Source organism: Excalfactoria chinensis, chromosome 1 (genome assembly GCF_039878825.1).
Source record: "Excalfactoria chinensis isolate bCotChi1 chromosome 1, bCotChi1.hap2, whole genome shotgun sequence".
Lineage (NCBI taxonomy): Eukaryota > Metazoa > Chordata > Aves > Galliformes > Phasianidae > Excalfactoria > Excalfactoria chinensis.
The window spans coordinates 7,757,866-7,777,277 of record NC_092825.1 but is presented as its reverse complement, the minus strand read 5'-3'; the positions used below and the strand labels follow the sequence as shown (position 1 = coordinate 7,777,277).

At 37.5% G+C, this 19,412-nt stretch overlaps 1 protein-coding gene across 1 annotated transcript in view; it reads right to left on the bottom strand.

Moving 5' to 3' along the window:
• Nucleotides 1-9,628: 9,628 nt before the first annotated feature.
• SEMA3D (semaphorin 3D) overlaps nt 9,629-19,412 on the bottom strand; it is a 141,048-nt gene continuing 131,264 nt past the window's right edge. Inside the window, exon 18 of the mRNA XM_072336696.1 lies at nt 9,629-11,302. Within this exon, the coding sequence (XP_072192797.1) occupies nt 10,889-11,302 (414 nt within the window). The 3' untranslated portion in view covers nt 9,629-10,888. The remainder of the gene's footprint in view (nt 11,303-19,412) is intronic.

Below are 19,412 nucleotides of genomic sequence, written 5' to 3'. Positions count from 1 at the left end.
AAATAATTCAGTTGCTACATTTAGGCTTAGAATTTGCTAATTTCTCTGTATCACAAACGTGATTTAGGGCTCAATCCTCAACACGATTCATTGCCACTATGCAACACAGAGCCAAAACTTTGGTTTTAGCTTCTTAGTCTCCAGCATTTTTTTTGTTCTGAAATTAATGCCTTTTCTTTATTTCCATGGAAACTGCAACAGATATAAAGAGCACGATATCACTATTTGATAGAGCAAATTCTCAGATACACAGCACATTTTTTTATATAGCCACTACCTCCTGCAGTGTGTTTTTACCAGTGATGAAAAAGAGGCTGCATACTGCGCTTATAAATATCTGCACCAGCAGAGCTGACCCATTGTTTCACAGCTGCTGTGTTAGCATGGTTGCTAGTAAAATGTTGCAGACACAGTCCAACTTTCACTATGCTCACATCCACTGTTTGTTCTCCAGAAACATTCAACAAGCATCAATGAATGTCAACAGTTGTAATTTAATTTAATTAATTTGTTTGTTTATTTATTACTGCATGGAGGAATTAAATGCCACACCTCTGCTTCGTTCACATCTTCATGTCAGACACCATTTTGTCAGGCTGCCTCTCTTCTGCCATCTATTATGTGTCAACAAAATGTAATGTATTGGTAGGAAGATTCAGTCTCTACTGCCATATCACCAATATCTTCCTCTGATGCTGTAGGCCAACATCACAAAATAAGAGGCATTACTTTCAGCCATCAAGTACAAACTTACAGCAAGCCCTTAGGAATGGCTGTCTCTGAAATGCTAGGTATGATACAACTTGGCAATGAGCCTGAAGTTTCACATTGCAAGGTTAGAACTCTCTTTACCACCTAAATAGAAGTAGTGGTACTTTATAAAAATATATATTAGACAGTACTAGATATATTTTCATTTGGAATTCAGCAGCAGCAGTTCCCACATAGTGCAACACTTGCAGATGCTAGGTATATTCCAATTATACCATCCATACCTTTCTTAAATTAAAAGCATTTTGGAAAATATACTAATTAAAATACACTCTGAGCATTAATTTGTGTCAGATCAAGTGACAGAAAATCTAGTCTTTATTCTATTATAGGAGAATTTTCACTCTTTTCTGTTACCTTCTTGCAACTTAGCCTGTAATATATCTGGAAACCTGCTCTTCAAAAAGCTTTCATCTACTGATATTCTTTGGGGAATGGAGCAAAATGTATATTACCCAAAGTGGGCATTATCTTGATTCCATAACAAAATTCTATGCTTCCTTAAATAATAAACCATCATGATAATGGCCCTTTTGAATATTTTAGAAAAGGCTCCTACGTGCCCAAGCTGTCAACTTCCAAAGCTAAAACAACAGTTTCAGCTGCACAGATGCCAACACCTGTGCTCAACTTGAAATCACTAAGAATAATCCCAATCATAGAGAGAAATGAGTCTAGTATGTGTTAGCAGAAGCAGTCCAAACACTGAGTGGTTGTGATTGTTTTCTTTATGAGTGAAAGAAAAAAAAAAAAAAAAAAAAAAAAAAAGAGAGAGAAAGAGGAAAAGAAAAAGAAGAAAAAGAAAGAGAAAAAGAAAAAGAAAAAGAAAAAGAAAAAGAAAAAGGAAAAGGAAAAGGAAAGGAAAGGGAAAAGGAAAAAGAAAAAACAAGTTTTCATAGACAAATGTTATGGGCCACACCTACTTGAAAGAAATAAGCAGGAAAGGTGCAGCTTGCTCTTTTTGACTTTCTTTCCTGCATGTGAGAAAAAGATTTTGTACTGGAAGATGTAATTGTAATGTACTGTAATTGCAACACTCATAGATGTAAAAACTGATAGCCATCAACACTTTTACTGCAAGGTAAAGAATCAGACTTTGGCTGAAGAGTCGAAGGTTGTTATTTCCTGCCTTAATAACACTTAAGTTTCATGCAGCAACTTTTAAAATTGCTCACCAAATTTTTCCATCATACATTCAATTTCAAATTGTTCTGAAGAGTTTTACTCTAAAGAATACAGGGAGATAATGCATACTAGCATTTCATAAATTGTGTGCTGGTGTACATTTTCATCCAGTGTTTGAGGAGCATTCCTGCAGAAATGTGCCTGGGAATTGCAGACTCTCATTCTGCACTAATGCAGTTATTACTCTGTGGTAACTACATGAACCCCATAGTATTGTGTACACAATATTTTACTGTGCAGAAGTATAAATGATTATGAACAGACTGTTAGCTCCCAGTTGCTTGTTTTCACAGTACATATGGATCTTGTGTGTGAACACATCCCAGAACACTTCCCATGATTTGAATCATGAAGGGACAGATTTTACCTCATACCTCTTACTTTAAGTACAGACTTCCTCAGCTAATAGCACTTCTGGTTTCTAGTAGCCTGGAGAGAGGCAACACACACTGCAAAGAGAGGAGCAGAGACTGCTCAATAAGCCAATCAGTTCTGGAAAAGTGTCAGAACAACTGCAGCAGAACTTGTTTGCTTGTTCCCGAGACTCATCACTAATTGTCTTGAAGTTTGACCCTGCTAAATCCTTACAGAGAAAATGACAGATTTCAGCTTAATTAGCTTTTGTCTCTGTGAGTGCACACAAAACAGTGCTGCATGTAAGTTCATACTGAGCTGCAGAAGGCAGCTGAAGAATTTATTTCTTACACTCATCTCTGCTAATGAGCCTGGGTAATCAGGCAGCCTGCACAGAGCATCTCTACTCCTGCAGGGGCTGAAAGTGCTTTACCAGCTGGAGGCTGGACTAGAGCTGGGACATGCTGGCAGAATTCCCACTTACTTCAATGGGACTAAGATTGATCCTACATGAGACATTATCAAATACAGCCACCTGTGGGGAGGGAGTAGGGGAACCTGACAGCTGTTTAGCAGTGCACGGGAATGCAGAAATGAGAGTTCAGACTCAAAAATGTAGAATACCATATCCAATTGCAACTGCAGGTGGAATGGAGGTAAGCAGAAGGCTATTGCTGCAGTTGGGATTCGGCGTCAGCTTTCAGGCCAGCAGTACCTTGGGACCTTTCTCAGCAAAGGGTCAGAAACATCGAGGTCTAATGGACACAGCATGAGACTGGGAAACAGACATCCTTGAGTTAACCATTGTGGATGGCCTTGGGAATGACATGCTGACCGTCTGCTAACAAAATACCCTCCTTAGCTTTTAATAAATCCTGTGAAACACAGGGACCTGCACTGAGGGCAATAAAAGGAGCTGGACCAGTGAGCCTATTTGTTTCTTGGCCTAAAGACTTTTTCTCAGAAATTTCCCTCTTCTATAATCACACAGGGAGGTTACAATACTTCATTACAAAAATGAAGAACCCTTCCCTTTCCTCTGTTATCTCCATCCAGAAAACACTCTGAGGAGGCTGAAGCCAAAGTGTTCTTGAAGCTGTCCAGGATGAATAGATGATTGACTCGTCTTGAGGGCATCTGTAAAAAATGTCAGTGCAGCTTTCAAGGACAACGGTAGTTGCTAATCATCTATTATTATTATTGGATTTAAATTTATAAACATAGACTTGCCTATTATGTATTGTTTTGTTCAAATTAACCCAAATAACTGAGACCCATGGGTTCTTGAAACCATTTTTGTAGATTTAATCTGTTGGTCATGAGCTCATTCTCTATGAAGGCGAGAGCTCATAATATCCTTACACAGGCGAGACTTTCAAAGTATAACATTTTAGGTTACTTGCTTTAACATCCAAGGCAATTCATTTCCATGACGTGATGCAGATTTTGCTTCTATGAAAGCTCATATTTTATTCTGTAGTTTGACATAACTTTAAGAAATAAGCCAAAACTCAGAATTTGTTTTTTATTATTGTTCAAATTAAATATACATTGTTTCAGACACTTTTGTGTATAAGATGGAAATCTCAGTAAAACAGCAGGCATGACAAACGCAGCTTATTATTAGTCATAAGTGATAGTTATCATTTTAACTCATTTAGCTGCAGCATTTACAAATAGATACACTTCTCAAAATGTTTCACCCATATAAATCTACAGAAAGTTATACTACAGAGTGAAATTCAACCCCATTCACAAGGTCAGACTAAGTATCCTTATGTCTTAGGAATTAAAAAAGGCATATGGCATATAATTCTTGAGCTCAGCTTCAGAAGGAGTGATGAATTTCACCTTAGGAAAAAATGTAGTCTTTATTGGTCAAATGTGAGGTATTAATCATAATCCTTATCGCCCGTGCATTTAGTGTGGCTTTTCATTTTGGAATTTGGAGATATGCTTTTGTAATCTCTTTTTTTCTTCCCAGCCAGTATACATCCTGAGATAGACACTGGGAGAGGGGGAATGGAGACACATGCATCATCCCCCCATCCCCCCCCCCCCCCCCCCCCCCAAAAAAAAAAAAACAAACAAAAACCATTTGGAATTTGTCTCTTCCAATTTCAGTTTTTATACATTCGTATTTAGCTTTTATAGCTGAAATATGTTGACAGACACTATTAAAATGTAATTATGATTGCTGTAATTCATATCTACAGATTAAGTTCCCAAAAGAGGATGTGAGCATTTCTTGATGCTGCCTCTTTTATCCTTTTAAAAAGTTGAGTACACATGAAAATATGTAATATCTTCCACTTCCCCATCTTTTCCTGATATGAGTGTCAGGACTGAAAGCAGAGATTTATTAAAAAATAAATAAATTAAGAACAATTATTTTAATCATGAATTTAATAAATGTGCAATTTAATAAATGTGGGGTTTTTTTGTTTTTGTTTTTGTGTTTTGCTTTTTTGCTTTTTTTGTTGTTGTTGTGGTTGTTTAGTAAACATTTTAAAATATCAAAATAAATTTAGAAAATGTAAATTTGTGAAATTCTGTCCATGTATTTGTGTTTTCATATTTCTGGCAATTGATAAATAACAGAACTAATAACATCTTAACATTTTTGTATCTGTTTATAGATAAGAAAGGGAAAAATTAACTACATGGAAGGAAGGGATGAGAATAGGGAAAGGAAATGAAAAGATAATGAAAAGGGAAAAGAGAAAGGGGAAAGGGAAGAGAAAGGGAGGGAAGGGAAGTGAATAGATAAAAGAGAAGGGAAAAGAAAGGAAGGGAAAGGAAGGGAAAAGAAAGGAAGGGAAAGGAAGAGAAAGGGGGGGGGAAAGTGGAAATATTATTCTATATCTCATAGAAAATGGAAAATTGTATGCTTTAAAGAACAAAATACTTTGATTTTAAATTTGAGCAATCACATATGTAAAAGGCAAAAGGAGAGCTCTAAGCAACAGTTCCAAAAATCTCCTTCGTAAATGCAAGCCCATCAAGTCTCTAATTTACCTCACAGTACTTGGTTTAAATCTGCAGCTGAATGCAAAAGCTGATGCCTAGAAAAGTCATTGTCTGAAGGCAAATTGTGATACCTTGGGTTTGTAGGGAGGTTTATAAACCAAGGAAATAACAGATCCTGCAATATTTCTCAACACAGAGGCAGTTACCTAACACAGAAGTCTCTCAGAGACAGGAGACAATGAGCTTAAGATATGGGAAGAAAAACCAAAGAAGTACATAAGTTACTCCTAATGTAATTTATCCTGTTTATTGTCTTGCAGTGAGGACAATGAGGTGCTGGAACAGATTACCTAGTGTTGTGATGGATGCCTCATCCCTGGAGACTTTCAAGACAAGGCTGGATCAGGCCCTGGGCAACTTGATCTAGCTGTGGTGTCCCTGTTCATGGCAGGGGAATTGGACTTGTGGTCCCTCAGAGGTCCTTTCCAACTCTAAGAGTTCTATGGTTCAACGATTTATTTCAATGGAAGAAACAACAGATAGGAATAGCTAAGTAAAACATCTACTAAACACTATTTGTCAACATAGCTGCTTCTATAAGCCATAGATTTTTGCCAGGAATTAACAGCCTACTTGACTCATTCCTAACAATCTGCATCAATGGTAGTGACCCACTGAGCTCACATCCACTGTTTGGTCTCCGTAAACATTCAGTAAGAGTCTTTTTGGTGTCTTTTTTTCCACATGGAGAAGTTGAATGGCATACCTTTGCTCCACACACATTTCCATGTCAGATGTCATTTAGTCAGACATGCTTCTTGTTTTTTGTTTTGCTTTTGCGTTTTTTTTTGTTTGTTTTTTTGTTTTTGTTTTGTTTTGTTTTGTTTTGTTTTTAAGGTTCTCTAGACTGAAATTATTTGCAAGCCTTGAAAACTGGATTACAGTCACAAAGAATGTCACACTAGCTAGTTACAGAAGCTTAGTGAAGGGTAACATTAGCAACACCATGGTAAAATATTACAGCAGAGACCATTTAAGATTTTTAAAATGTAACAGAATGTTAGAGAGATGGGTGGGATTAATTTTCTATTCTTGCAGATGTCATTCCTCAGACCTCCATGTCTCAACTACAGGAAAAACGGGGCAACTACATAATTCAGGGCAGGACACAGCTTTGGCTGTTTGACTATAAGACTAGAACTAGGTATAATCTCCTTAGACTGCGATTCAGTTCCAGTAGGCTTTTAACATTTGCTGTCAGTAGAAGACAATCTGAATCTTAACACTTGGAAATCACATTTGTCTTTTGCAATTACCCTCAGTTACAAAACGAACGTAACACATTTGTGTTTGTCCTTCCATACACATATGCTCAAACAAACAAACAAACAAAAACAAACAAACAAACAAAAAATCTTTAGTAAAATCAATTTGCTTTAGTTGTTACTAAATGTTGAGACATTATTATGAGGCACATGGGCTTATTATGTGAATAACTGAGCAACAATAACAAGCAGTAGTTAGTTATCTGAAAAATGTAGATCAATACCTTTAATGGTTAAATGGTTCATAGCCTTTTAACTGTAGTGATTTTCTGATCTCAAAAGCACATGAACTAGAGTGAAGATGTAGCCTTTATTCTAATTATGAGTGACATGAGAACCAGATCTAAAATCTATTTATGAATTGGAAATAATTCAGGTTCTGAGATATCTCAAGCTAGAATAGGCTTAACTGCTTTAAGAGAAAAGCATTTGCTTATGGCATGAACACATTCACACCTGTTGTTGGAACAGTTTCCAGTAATTCAACTAGTTTATCACAATAAGTGTTAATACTTTATTCCTTTTCCTGCTAATCCCATTTTTCTGTTTAACTGACTGCAAGATCTCTACAGTGCTTAGAGCCCTGTTGGGCTTTTAAGATTATGTCAGTTTTCAGCATTTTTATAAATAGAGCTCACATTTTGCTGCTTGTTATAGAAATCTGCTTAAAACCACTGCAGTTCAGCAGAGCACTGGCCATTTTCTGAAGCCAAGTCAGTGAAAATATTTTGTTGAAAGAAAAGATAATGTATTAATAATTGGACTCCTGGTTGAATGCATGTGCAAACAAATATCTATGTTGTATCATATGCACTAAGGGATCTGTTTAAAAACTACAGTTATTAAGATGGAGACAATTTTTTTTTTTTTCCACCATGGACCAAAAATTTGTTTAACTTCACTTTTATTGAGCTCTTGCAGGAGGCAAGGCTCAGATTCATTTTAACTATGAGCCTGTTGTGGCTCATAGTACTGCACAGAGCAGCCCAACAGGTCCCCAAATCATCAGTTTGATTTTAAGCAAGTTTTGGTTTTAGCCCTTAATTATAAACAAGATTAACTTTTTCAAAAGAGAAAGATAATGTCTGATCCTCTACTGGTCTTGTTTCTTGGTGAGTTCATCCTCTGCACCCCAGTCTGGGATCTCAGGTTGCAGAAAGAACCATGTTCCTCCTGGGTTTGTATTACAAAGCCCTGTTTTCTGCAGTGATCACGGATAGATCCTGGTCACTCCCTGGTCCCCAACAACTTTTGCCCACCTTGTACATATAAAAACTACTGAGCATAAGAAGCTGTGCTAGCCATGACAGCTCTAGGGCACCTCTTATCTAGTGTGTCAAAACACAGAGCTTTATCTGGGCAGTATTATTAAATATTCTCCCTGGAGTGGCATGAACCCAGTACAACCAACTGCTATGGAGGATATTGAATTTTTTTCCCTATAATGGAAGTGTCCTTATATCTCTCTTGGGTTTTTATGCTACCCAGGCTGATGAGGTCATTTCTTTAAAAAGAATCTCATTGCAACAACATTTGAAATAAAAGAAATGAAAGTTGTTTTTTTAAGAGTAATAACATTTTAATTCAAGCATTAACATCTACTGCTCCCAGCACCGAGACTCTAAGTCATTCCAGACTTCTGCTAAAGTAAGTGTGGGGGTTTCATTCATAGAATACATGCCCCCAGTCATATCTAAACATAAATTAAGTGATTTAGTTTTAATGGAGGAGAAAAAAAAAAACAAAAAACAACAACAACAAAACAAACAAACATGGAAGAAAGGAATTAATTTGATTTTAAATAAACATGAGATGACAGTTGTCTGAAATGCTGTAATTAAAGTACTTCTTTAAGTAAAGAACTTTTAACTAAACTTCTGCTGGAGAGAAGACTAGACTCTTTGTCAATGCATGTAAACCTAGACCATGTGTTATTCCATAGTCTTGCTGAGGTTCCACATTTAATTAATGTTTGAGTCAGAGAAATGGGACTTAATGGACTGATAAAAATCTAATAATAATTGGACAGGTTCTGTATTATGACATCAAAAAATTCCAGCCAAGAATATTTGAGTGTCCCAGTCACAGGGTGCTTCACATTTAGTAGTTTTATAGCCCCCCAAAACTCCTTTAAATAGTCTTAATTAGCCTTAAAATCAAAGTGCTCAAAATGACGAGCCTCCTGTGCTGCAACAGTGGCAGAAAAAAGTTCTGGGCAGGTGATCAAAGTAGTGTACTCCTGGGTAGTGTATTCAGCATCAGTCTCTCTGCTAATTAAAAGTCTTGAGATGAGAAATTCCCTCCTCCCCACAGGCATGTTTTATAATATTAGCACTCAGCGCTTTACACTATCAAAGCACTGTACGTGTGCTATCTAATATCTCCTAATTAACTCATATACCCTCTCCTATTAAATAAATAATAATAAAAAATGCATCTAAAATTAATGACATACAGTATCGCCAGCTTTTATATAACACATGCAAATGCAACTTTCAGGCTTTACAGGAAGCATGGGTAAGCTGAGATTCCTTTCTGAAGTCTGATGCACACATTGTCATGTCTGATTTTCAACAGAAAGGATGTGAACAGTGATGAAAATGGTATACACACAGTTTTCAACCTGGGACTGAACGTTCATGCAAACACCAGCATGGATAAAGGAGAATCTACAACGTCCTGGGGCATCATTCTTAGTTCTCACCTTAATGAGGTGCACACCAATTACATGGGTTTCCCACAGATTTTGCTCTCCAGGTCTGCAGAATGCATGAGAAATGAGTAAAGGCTGTCATTTTGGTATCCATCAAAGCTCTCTTGCAAGTGAAGAAGTAGTTAATTTGTCATTTCACACTCAAAAAGGCATGAAAGGCAAAATGGAGGGGGTTAGCTGGAAGAGGAGGGAGGGGGCTGTGTCTTACGAGAAGAGACAGTAGGCCTGATTTTGTGTTTGTGTTTGTTGCTGCATATCAGGAATAAATTCAGTGAAACCATGATGATGTCAAATAGACAAGAATAAGGACAGGGTTTCTTGTTTATGATATGAAAAGATTTACACTTACAACCAAAATGCCAACTGAGGCACAAGGAACACTTTACAAATGGAATCATAGTACATAGCACATTTCTAACTTACAAGTTTTATTTACACATGGACATCTCTTGTTTTATTTATTTATAATAAAAGTATCAATTCCAACAAGGCAAATTTTCAACCTAAAAATACATAAGACCTCTGGGAGAAAATCCCAAAGAATACGCATATCTGAGGAATGTCAGCTCTGTGTCAAGAGCACTGGTCTCAGCTACTAAATATCTTCCCTCATCGTCTTTTGTTTTAGCATTCATGTTGTCTTTTATTTTTCTTTTCCTTTGCATAAAATGAGGCTAGCAAAGGGCCAGAGAAACAGCCAGTGAACAACACTTAGAGAGATGAGAGAGGTACAGGCAGGAATCCTATTATTTGCTAAATAGGATTTGTGCACATACCTCCCACACATCACTTAAGAAATTTACTCCCAAGCATCTCAATGGCAGTTTCAATTAGAGGCAATATTTCATTTCAGCAGATGGACTGCAAACTGATGGATATCAAACTCAAATGAATAAGGCTCGATAATTTCCCTCTCTTAAACTATGATTAGGCTTTCATTACTTTTTTTTCATTTTTTCTTTCTTTTTTTTTTTTTTTTTTCTTTTTTAATGGGAAAAATCATTGTCCCTAAGCCAATACTTAATTTGATTTTTTTGCTGAGCCTCTGTCTGCTAGCAAACCCCACCCATGTGCCTGTATACAAGCCCAATGGGCAAATTAGTGGGTATTTTGCAGATCTGTCACACATTTCTACCATGCTTCTTATTAAGAAAGATGCCAAAGAACTATGAATACATCTGCACTCTCCTGAAATGGAGCCATGTCTGGGGTGGAACATGGCAGCAGATATTAACATGGGAACGTGGATACTAAATCCTATGTGAAAATTATGCAGAAAATAGAGAACACAGCTCACGTAGCCTCAGGCTATTCAGAAATTAGCTAAAAGTGTACATCTTTTCTTTTTAATGAACGCATTTGGAATTACTGCCTGGTGAGTGGTACTCTAATAAGGTATCAAACCCCATTGTACAGTCATGTACAGATTAATAGCAATGATGAGTTATCTGATTTCAATAAGAAGCAGTACTAATTCATAGGCAAGATGCACAAAACCAAAACACAGTATTTTTTTTTTTTTTTTTTTTTTTTCATGGGAAGTGTCCTTTCTTTAAATAGTGTTTGCAAACTATGTGGATGGTGGCCTGGCTGGCTCATGATGCCTTCGGTTTCGCTTTTTTTTCATCTCCTGCACATGCTTCCATTTGGCACCACCTTTGTTTCGCTGTCGCCGTTTCTCCCGATGCCACATCTGTTCACAGTACTCATCCAGGCTAAAGCTGGGGCTGCTAACAAGCTGGATATAGTCCTTGTACCTCAGCCGGGACTCTGTCAGCAAATCCCTCACCCGACTCTCCTCATCCTCAGTTTTCTGGGTGCTTTCCATTTGCCCATTCTCAATTACATTTAAATTCAGCTTCACAATGGTGTGGATGAAGGTGTGTTCCTGGGCTTTGCAGAAATAGGCTCCTGCATCCCTCCTTTGCAAGCTGCGAATCAGCAGCCCATGCTCTGTTTTGATGATCCTTTCATCTGCCTTCAGCTGTGGGGTTGGACAGAGGAAAGTATGATACGTTAGTTTCATCAGCAAACACAGAACACACATTCAGTGCGATACCAAAGTGGAGGCAAGGTAGGGTTGGTACACAGCACACCCATCTCACCATGAGATCCTTCAGTTTCTGAGTTCATGCTACTTAGTATCTCACCTGCATCAGTGACATTTCAGCATGCAATATTAAAAGATAAATGCTATACAGCTGAAAGGACAGACAGTAGCACTCATAACACCAGAATGCAATAGATAGGCTGTATTCTCCATGGAAGAGAGCAGGTATCTCCCAGTATAGGAGAGTTCTTGTATACCTGGAATAATCTGAGATGCTATTGCACTGAAAATAACTGCCATTGCTGATTTTTAAAGTGAAATGCTCTGATTTCCTGATCAACTCAATTCAGCTGTAGATGTCCCTGTTCATTGCAAGGGAGATGGACTTGATGACCTTTAAAGGTCATTTAAGTGATTCTGTGAGTCTGAATCTCTGATTCTATGATTTTTATCTTCATCAGCTGGGATTTATAAAAGGAAGTCAATCCTGTCTTTGACTCACTGAGATGTGATTAAAAGTTCGCACTGAGTTTAGATAACTACAACCCAGTGCAATTCTTTTTTGATGATGTTTTGATGTTAAGATCCATGAAGAAGAACTTGCAGGGAAAAAAAAAAAAAAAAAAAAAAGACTGCACCTTACAGTAATAACAACAGTGTAAGTAAAGTGACATATTTGTGATCTGAAAATGATTTCTAAAATAACCTAACTCTGAACTAGGCTAAAGTAGTGAAATAAAATAAATAACATGAAAAACAGGATGGGGCACTGGGCACCAAAGTATTTTTGCAGCTGGGGAACACAGAAGATAAGTGCTTTGCCAAAGATCACATGAAGATTAGTATCAGAGGCAGCGGCTGAAAGCAGAGCTCTAAGTAACTCCCAGTGTCCAACATCTTTGAAAAGGATTGTGTTCCACCAGAGCTTTCTCCACTCGATGTGCTGCTGCCGCACAGAGGCTGCAGCCCACAACCGCACCAAAGGTGCCACTTACCCAGCCTGAAGCATAACCAGGGCCCTGGGCACAGCCTCGGCACTGCCAATGCTATTGTAGTAATGTAGAAAAACTCCATAAGGCTGAGTACTGGATTTAAAAAGCAGGGTGGGGGCAGAAAGAACCAACACAGGATCTGGAAAATTTCCCAGAGCGCACATCTGACCCTCCAGCAAACTTCAGAGGATGAAGATCATGGAGGCATAAAGATGACTAAATTAGATTTATTCACAGTGGGTAAGCTACACACTGTTTCTTTATGTAAAAAATCTGCACATGATTCTCTTCTCTACACCACGGGAAAAAAATGTATTTATACATATGATTCTCCATCTGTTATGATTCTAACTCAGTGGTACTTTTTCATAACAGGGTCTTTCAGAGCAAAGAGAAGGCTGAGATGACCTCCCAGGGCTTTTTGCTTTTCTATTTTCTAATATTCTATTATAAGAACTCTGGAAGAATTAAAGACTTTAAGAGACCATTTCAAGATAGGCAGAAAAAGTAATGCACATGTATCTAAATGAGACATCCACATGGTAAGAATTTTCCTTGCAAGCCTGTATCAGCTACAACTGTCTTCAGTAACCTTTAGTTTAGTTAGGTAGGTAGGAGGTAGATATGTTAGTTAGGAAGGCAGATATAGGACTGTGCAGCACTTCTGATCTGATTGAATCAGAGAGAAGAAATCAAACACTATGAAAGCCAGTATCAGAACAAAGCTCTCACTGCCTGCTTCTGTGGCCAAGTATTGTTTGGCCCCTGCCACCAGCTGATGGTGTTGGGTCTACTGTGAGCTTTACATCCTTTGTTTGTAAATTGGACATAATCATATCTACTGGCACCAGTAGGGTGGAATCATGCTAATTTCTGCAAATTCGTGGAAAACAGATTATTTTCTGACAACAGGTGCTGAATGAGCACAAGCCATTTTTTCATTTACTATACTGAGTTTCAAGCAGAGAAATCATGGTCAAGACAGATGAGCAGACATAGAAGATATTAGGGAGACAAACAAGAACACTTTTCCACCTGGAGAAGCTACAGTATAGAGCAAAGACTTCAGTTTCATCAGATGGTGACATTCATCCCAAGTAAATGTACCCTCCTTACAGTTACAGTAAAAGCAGGAGCATAAAAGGCATAAATGAACTAAAGGATAAGTAGCTGTAGGCAGAAATATGTCTAGGGCAGGTGTCTTTGTGGTGCTATACTCCAGAAAGAGAAGTAGAAGCAGCAGCCAGGAGGAATTGATTGGATTGGATGTTGAAATATGCAAGGAAGCCCCACTTTTTTTTCCCCAGACTTTTTATCAACAGTGGAAAAACCTACAGATCTCAACTTGAGGAATTTAAAGAAAAAGGTGGAAAAGTGAAGATAACTGGAAGACATTTAGGTTTCATAAAGCTCTATGCAAAGAACTCCTTCCCACACTGTCTGAGTGAAAACAGGACAGATCTCTTTGAGCTCAATGCAATTGCAGCAGTAGCATCTGCCTGTCCTGGCTCTGCCAGTATTGTAGTCTAGAGTGCCTTGACAGCTGTGCACCTCCTACACTTGGAAGTGCTCCAGCTGGCTCTTTTGGCTGGCTGGGCGCCAGGCCAAAGAGCCCTCCATAGTGCTTTGCCTATTTGAAGTGAAAGGAAGGCAGAATAGTGGTAGACCTAGACTTGAAAACATGACTGGACCCCCAGGTACAGTACCCTGCTACTCGTAACTGTTTACCATTTGTGTAGCAGCCGTCCCTTTCAAGTTATAAACGTGTTAACTGATGGAGTTGTCCCCCTCTGTATTGGGATACTGCAGAGAAAGCTAAGAGAGTCTGAATTGGTTGTGTCCCTTAATCCCAGCCCATCAGGAATCCTGTTTTTAATGAACAGCATTCTTACACAGTGTCCTATGTTAACCTTGGATATTGATTTATGGTGACTGTCACCTTCTCTGGGCCTTCATTGTTCATTCCTTTCTTATCCCCTGGTAGGATGAAATTAGGGCTCTGATTTCACACATATTGAGCAACACTTTATAATTGTTTTCCCTCTCACTCCTCTTTTTGGTATTCTGTTTATGTTGTTTTACTCATAGGTTCAGAACTCTTCCTGTCTTTCCTCTCTACTTTCTCCCCCAAAGGGCTCTGGAGTTTCATAAACACCTGGCATTTCATTACTTGGTAGTAGATCTTTAACCTTTTGCTTGAATGCTTAATGTGCTCTTTGATTTCTGAACTGTAGATGTAAAACATAATTTATTAAATTTTGAGAAGGGTGAAAAACTAGTTAGATAAAATATATCATTTTATTTTGGTCAACTCTAGATTCATTTTTCCCCCCATATATGTTATAATCAATAGCTCTCCTTAAATATTTATAAGCAGGATTTAACAATTCAGAAGCACAAAGGCTTTGTTCATAAAAGCTTGCTGACATGCTTAAATTTGAGCATACAATAAAAATTAAACAGGAGATAAATAGTTTTGTTCAATAGGGAACCAGTTGTAAACCACAAAAATGAAGCGATTGATTGCTATTAATTTCCTTTTCTTATTGGATTTTCTGAGCAGTTTTTTAACTGTTTTTTAATGGCAAATTGTATATGGTAAACAGTTTTCTTAAAATCAAACTAAATAAAGTATAGCATATGCTATATATATATTTGCAACATTTGAAAAAGGAAAAATATTTCCATGTAAATCAAATACTCAATTTTCACAACCTGATTTAACAGTAGAGGAAAAACAGGCATAGCCAATAATGATGGCAAATCTTTAAACAATCAGTAAGTTGAAAAACAACCAAGGATTTGAAAGTGCTGTGGCACCAGTTTAGGTCATTGCCTTTTGTCCTTTGCTAATGATGTGTTTAGATAGCTCCCTCTTTACAAATAATTCACATGTCAACTCCTTCACAGTTAAAACACTGCACCTGTCCGGGAGAAGAAAGTGGCTTCAAAGCCCACCTTCCCTCATTAATCACCATGTAAAAAAATGTTCGAGGTGAAGCTGGTCTAATCATGGGTTAGCAGCAATTCCTGAACTAATTGAGAGGAGGAGAAAGGAAAGTAAGGAACACCTGCTGAGAATTCACATTTGACTTTTTCTATTGTCTTCCTCATCCTCACCATTTGACTGGAAATAACAATCACTGTTTTTGCTGGAATCTTTATTTCATGTAACTTTCTTTCTCTTTTCCTGGTAAACTAATCACGTAATTTCAACATGGCTGTTTTTTATTTTTATTTTTATTTTTATTTTTATTTTTTATTTTTATTTTTATTTTTTTTTAAACATCTCTTTTTATTTATTTAGAAGCCACAGGAAAAATGGTGAGAGTGTTGATGCAATGACAAGGTAGAAACATGAGTTCTATTATTCTCAAGATGATGCTAACTTCTCATTCTAAGACTAATTTTTAAACTCTTATTCCTCAGTATATTCAAATCAAAGCAGTAATATCACTTTATATAGAAGTTCAGAGTAACATTTTTTTTTTTTCCACCTTAGGAAACTGTCAAAAATATTAGTCTTAATTAAGAATTTCAAGGTATGAGAAAGTTTGAGAGTTATAGGCTACTGAATATATTTATTTTCTCTCTCTCTTGATCTGTTTCTTATCAACCGAGGGCCTAAGTATGTGTCTGCTACACAAACACCGAAATTTATTCCTCTGACAGAGGGTACTACTGGTAACTCAAATCTTGTTGCCTGTTCTCTTCTTACTCAGCTATTGTTTAACTTCTAGGTTTTAAGGCTGGCAATGAATCTACGGCCTTTTACTATAAGATGCTGATGAGCAGATATTTGCCACCATGAAACTCACTATCATCATGATGCAAAAATCCCCAGCCACACAAAGATATGGAAACTTATGTCTCATTCACCAATGTACACCCACTAAGGTCAACTGAACAGGACACAGATCCTGAGTAACCTGAAAAAATAGCTTAGTCTGGCTAAAATGTGGAATGGAAATATTTCTTCAATGGGTAGCTGACACATACTCTGTGCCCCACTAAATGTCTTGTCCAAGGGTGGGGTCACATTTATGTACCTACCAAAACATCTGATGGTTGTTAAGCTGGGTCTGTCCGGAAAAACACTGCCCAGGTGGTGGGATAGGGATACAGGAAAGAGTAAGAACTGCTGAAGAAGCTGGAAGTGTTTTCTGCCTTTTCATGAGTTTATTTTCATCCCTAATTACGAAAAGAGGAGGAAAGAGAGAGCTAAAAGCAATCCATGTCTATTCTGTCACTTCAGACCATATGGTTTGTTCTGTCCCCTGCGTGGAAGCATGGCAGCTTGGCAGGCCTGGAGCCCCAGGAGGCTTGGAGTGAAGGCCAGCCTAAAACAGGAGGTCTAATAGTTTCCAGAGCCACAGGGCACCAAATCTAATGGCTTTGCAGGGAGTCATGCACTTGTTTTTTTCCAGTCCTGACACCTATTATATACCTAATACATAGGAATTCCAGGAAAAATAAATAAATATCAGAGTTTATGCTTCAGGAAACTACAGCACTTTAAGACATTATGAAGAAATAACATTCCCACTTTTTTTTTTTTTTTTTTTTTTTTTTTTTTTTTTTTTTATGAACTCCAGTTGCCAAAACTCTCTCCTTCATCTCAGTGACTAACCTTGGAAGCACAGGAACAAACGTGATCAATTGCGTGAGCAGCACTAAACACAAAAGCACTAGATATTTGACTCCTGACCTTAAAACAGCCCCAAACTACAGGGAAATGTACTCCCACTGGCAGCAAAATGACCTGGTGACAGCTCCTATACCACAGGAGATCCTGTCCCTCCCCACAGGTTGCTGTGCCTGGAAGTCACACTCTGAACCATGACCCACAGGGTGAAATGTCAGAGACATCCTGCTGGGCCCATTGCTTCCCATCTAGTCTGGATTTTGCCCTTTTCCCTCAGGAAGCTGTAGTACATGTCAGGGGTAGTGCGTAGCTGTCTATTTGCAAAGTAAGGCTTAAAGACTTGCTGAGACATTGCAGTTACAGCCCTGGAACTAAAAATCCGTAACCTAAGTTCCAGGTGCACTGAGTCATTTGCAAAGCATGGTATCGTCATCACAATAAGTTACACTGCTAAGACACACACTGAAATAGTGCACAGTGTTATTTGAGAAATCTGCTGCAGGAAGGGATAGAGAGCAGAAAATATAATGGTAATGGGAAAAGTTATGGCGAGGCATTGGCTGAGCAAAGATCAAGCTACACATTAAATATGACTACCCTGGTGCTGTCACATATGTTATTTCAGTCAAACTGAGGTATTTTGTAAAGAAAGTACATTATTATGCCTATCTTTGAATTTTCCAGGAAGTTCCCAAATTAAGTTCTAATACCAGTGAGCTCATTTCCACTGATAAGATAGATTTCAAATTAGAAAAACTGAAAATCTTAATTTAAAGATGCCCAAATTAAAGAGGGTTTAACATTTTAACCTGCAAATGCTCTTACAGCTTCCAACAGGAGATTTCTTAGCATTTCTACAGATTAGGTCTTTTATTTAGACACCCATCTCTGAAATTAAGAATTCAACTTCAGGTATCTGCATTTGCAAACATTACATTCGCATATGAATAGCTTTACTTAAAATAAATAAATAAATAATCAACTATTTTTTCTTTATCTTCTAAAAATGAAACATCTCAATGTGATGATTTGAAGTATACAAGGTGAGTTTTCTCAGGGATAGTTTTAGTTCTTGGTAGACTGCAACTAAGCACTCGAAAATAAGAATAGGAATTCTCTGGCAAAAATTGAGCAAAAGTAATAGCTGTATACTGTCTTTAAATGATCTGATCCTGTAATTGTCAGTGTGTACTTATGCATTTATGCAAGCTGTAGTCTTCAAAGACTGCCAAAAAGAAATAAATAAATAAACTAACAAAACCACTCCAAGGAGTTCCGGAACATGTGCTCCAACTTTTATTTTATCAAAGCTTGATCACAGAAACACTGCTATGGCTTTAGGGACAATATGTGGTAAGAAGCTATTTGCCTACTGTTAGCATTTATAATGTAGAAAATCTGTCTGCAGATTTCTTCTTCAAATTTTCTTCTAAATTTGCCTCAAAGGTTAATCTAGCCTTTTAGCAAAGCTTTACTTTTCTCATACAAACAGATGTCAGACTGTTTACACTGAGCAAACCCAGTAAACATTGCTGTGGAAGGCTGCTAATGTGCAAAGATGTATGCTGTGTGCTTGCTGGAGAACCAAATGCCATCACACATATGCACACATTCCCATACTCCCTCTCTAGGTCACATCCTTGGCAAGCTGGGCACTTCTGCAACATTGGAATTTCACTGTCTGACTTAGCAGTATTTGGAGAAATATGGGAAGTGGGGGTACAAGCACTGTTCACAACGAACATTTTAGAAGTAGGAATAGTGGCAAAACATGATACAGCCTTAAAGTAAGCTATGTGATACAGGCTCATAGCCTGCTACAACTTGTTCAAAAGTCATTTTGACCTAAGTTTGCTCTACAGTCACACAAAAGACAAAGATAACAAGAACTCAGCTTCCTGACTTTAAGGTGCATACCTGACCCTGTGATTTAGGAGACAATCAACTGATTTTTATTTATTTATTTATTTATTTCCTAAATTGACATGGGTAAAAGTCAGAAGCAGACCTTTGTAAGAGGCTTTTACATCTTGAAAATACTTCTTGTGATATAGAAATATTACATTCTTCACAGAGACTTTTTCAAGCAAAGTTTGTAGCTCTGAGGACTCATTATAGATGCAATAAATTACTTCAAAAACTTGATATAATCTCCACAAATCAACGTAAGTTACTGTTCATAATAACATTAATATAAACATATATATGAAGTACCTCCTTAAATGCATTTAAAAATGAGTCTTCAACACATGGTTAGAATTAGGCAAATGCTTTAGTCATTTCTCTGATCAAATATGTAATTTCATTTGCAAATGTCTGCCTTAGGGAAATAGAGCACTGAGTCTTCTGTACAAAACACTTAAAGGTAAATCAATTAAAGCACAAACCATGAATGCCCATAGGTCTT